Source organism: Penaeus monodon, chromosome 12 (genome assembly GCF_015228065.2).
Source record: "Penaeus monodon isolate SGIC_2016 chromosome 12, NSTDA_Pmon_1, whole genome shotgun sequence".
Lineage (NCBI taxonomy): Eukaryota > Metazoa > Arthropoda > Malacostraca > Decapoda > Penaeidae > Penaeus > Penaeus monodon.
This window is the reverse complement of record NC_051397.1, coordinates 40,247,277-40,249,776: the sequence shown is the minus strand read 5'-3', so window position 1 is coordinate 40,249,776 and position 2,500 is coordinate 40,247,277. Positions and strand designations below refer to the sequence as shown.

Here is a 2,500-nt window from a genome sequence, read left to right as displayed (position 1 = left end):
CTCTCACACACACACACACACACACACACACACACATACATATATATATATATATATATATATATATATATATATATATATATATATATATATATATATATATATATATATATATATATATCCTTACAGATATAGTATCGAAATGATTAGCTCCATGACGTCTGTTCATGGACGCCCCTAACCCCGCCCTCCTCCCGCAGATGGCGACGAAGGTGGAGTGCCACTCCATGCGGCACGCGCTCAAGGAGGCCAACGAACTCAAGAACCAGAACAAGAGGGTGCTTCCGTGTAAGTGAACAAGTCCCTAATGCACAACTTTTACGCATGTATTGCACGTTGCATTGGCCCTTTATGGGACGTTACTCTGCAATGCCGCCTGCTGGATGTGACCGCTGGCGCCTTGCGTTGTAAAAGTAAGAGTGTAAAAATAAAAGGCGTGGTTTAACGGCCCATGACACGGTTTGGATTTTATTTTTACTGTCACGCGATTGGTTGTGTACAAATGCCGATTGAAATTCTCTTAAATGAAACACGTCTGTGGATTCTTGTATTATTGTTATTGCTCCCTCATTCTGTTCTTAGTGTGTGTCCACAATCCCAAATATCGTATCACAGTCCCTCTCAATTTTATATATTTATTTATTCATGCATATTCATTTTCTCTCTCTCTCTCTTATGCATAAGAGCCTCTAATTGGTGTTGTCCGCAGTATTTTTTTCCTCAGATATTTCCTTACATCGTTCCATCCTTTAGTATTGATCTGTACCTCTTCCTCAAGTAGTGCTTTTTGATGCTCAGTCAGTGCTTCAGTTTTATGCTTTGTGGCCTCTTCCTTTGTCGTTTTGTCTCCCAATGTTACTATTGTTACTATATCGCGGCGTTACGTACCTGCCAGCGTTACTATTGTCACTATCTCTCAACTTTACTTTTGTTACTATCTTCCAACGTTACTATTAACCTTCTTTATTTTCTTCAGCTTAACGAAACTCACGAGAAAGATTTTTTTCCCACTATTTCGAAAAAAGAGACCAGATAATGTTGCAAGATATTACCTCCATTAGAGGCTATAAAGATATAAACTGCTTAGAAGCAAAGTTCAGGTCAAGAATACGTTGTGCACGATATGTCCTTGCAATATTTCCAGGAAAGGAAGCAGGGAGTGGGGAGGAAATAAGAAAGCAGGGAGAGAGGGAAGAAAATGATAAAATGATTTGCTTTTTATTCTGGTAACAAATTCAGATTCATAGTTGTATAGATTAATTTAACAGTTAACTATTACCCAATGAACATTTACAGAATTATTAATTCGACGAACCGTATTCATGTTAACAAATGTAGGAAAGGTATGAATGAAAATGAATATCTCTTGTATCGTGAAGATGTCCATTCTCATTCATACCTTTTCTACGTATCAGTTTAATATTTAAGAAAAGTTACTCATTCACCATTTGTGGAAGTATTGTTTCAACATTCCTTCCCCCCAAAATCAACAATTACTCATTCAACGTTTGTAAATTATTCATTTAACATTTAACAATTATTAATTCAACATTTGTGGAATTACTCGTTCCACATTCAAAAAATTATTTACTCAACATCTGTAGAATGATTCCTTCAACATTCAAACCTTTTTTTTTTTTTTTTTTTTTTTTTTTTAATAGGCGCCAGGTGTGTCCAAACTATGATGAGCATTTGCCATAAATCACTTCATAATTAAAGACAGATAACAGTCATTACTGAAAATGGCGAGTCCATAAAGATCCAACAGCTTTTAATGACACTACATAAGCTGAATGCATTACTGTATCATATGTTTATATAAATTACAGAATATTTAAGCGAATCCCATGTTGGTTATAATTTGTTTGTGATGATAATTTCGTGCTTTTGGATGAGCAACGTAATCTTTAAGTGGATCAGTCATAGCGTCATACCAGGGTGCTCTCAGTACTTCTGGAGCGAACGAGACCATAAAGACAACCGGGTATCCAAAACTGGGATCGGGCGAAACGGGGTATCGCATACCGGGTGTTAGCGAATTGGATATCAAACGGTTTGATTGATCCCTTTAAATATCTTATAATATTAAGAGTAAAATTAATGCAAAAGATATGTCGGAATTGCTTATCAGTAGAAGATTTCGATTGTTTTGACTATACACTACTGCTATGAATATCCAGTTACAGGTTAAATGTACGCTGTTATAAGCAGCTACTTACAAAGTGTATCTGGTGATGAAAACTAACAGAAAAGCATAGAGAGTTATTATATCAGATATGAGAGGGGGTTAAATGCAAAACACTGAGTCTTGCTAATAATAATGACATCAAAAATAATCATAATGATGGTAATAAAAATGATGATGATAATAATACTAATGAAATAATAATGATAAAAATGATCGTGATGATTATGATAAGGGTAAGGGCAATAATAATGAGAATAGTAATTACGATGATATTGATAATAATAAAAACCATGATAGTAGCAGCAGCAGCAG

The 2,500-nt window shown here is 35.1% G+C and overlaps 1 protein-coding gene across 1 annotated transcript in view; it reads left to right on the top strand.

Annotated features, from left to right (window-relative positions):
• Window positions 1-2,500, top strand: part of LOC119579705 (receptor-type tyrosine-protein phosphatase kappa-like) — a 39,765-nt gene that overhangs the window by 4,857 nt on the left and 32,408 nt on the right. The window contains 1 exon segment of the mRNA XM_037927609.1: window positions 201-288. Coding sequence (XP_037783537.1) covers window positions 201-288 — 88 coding nt within the window.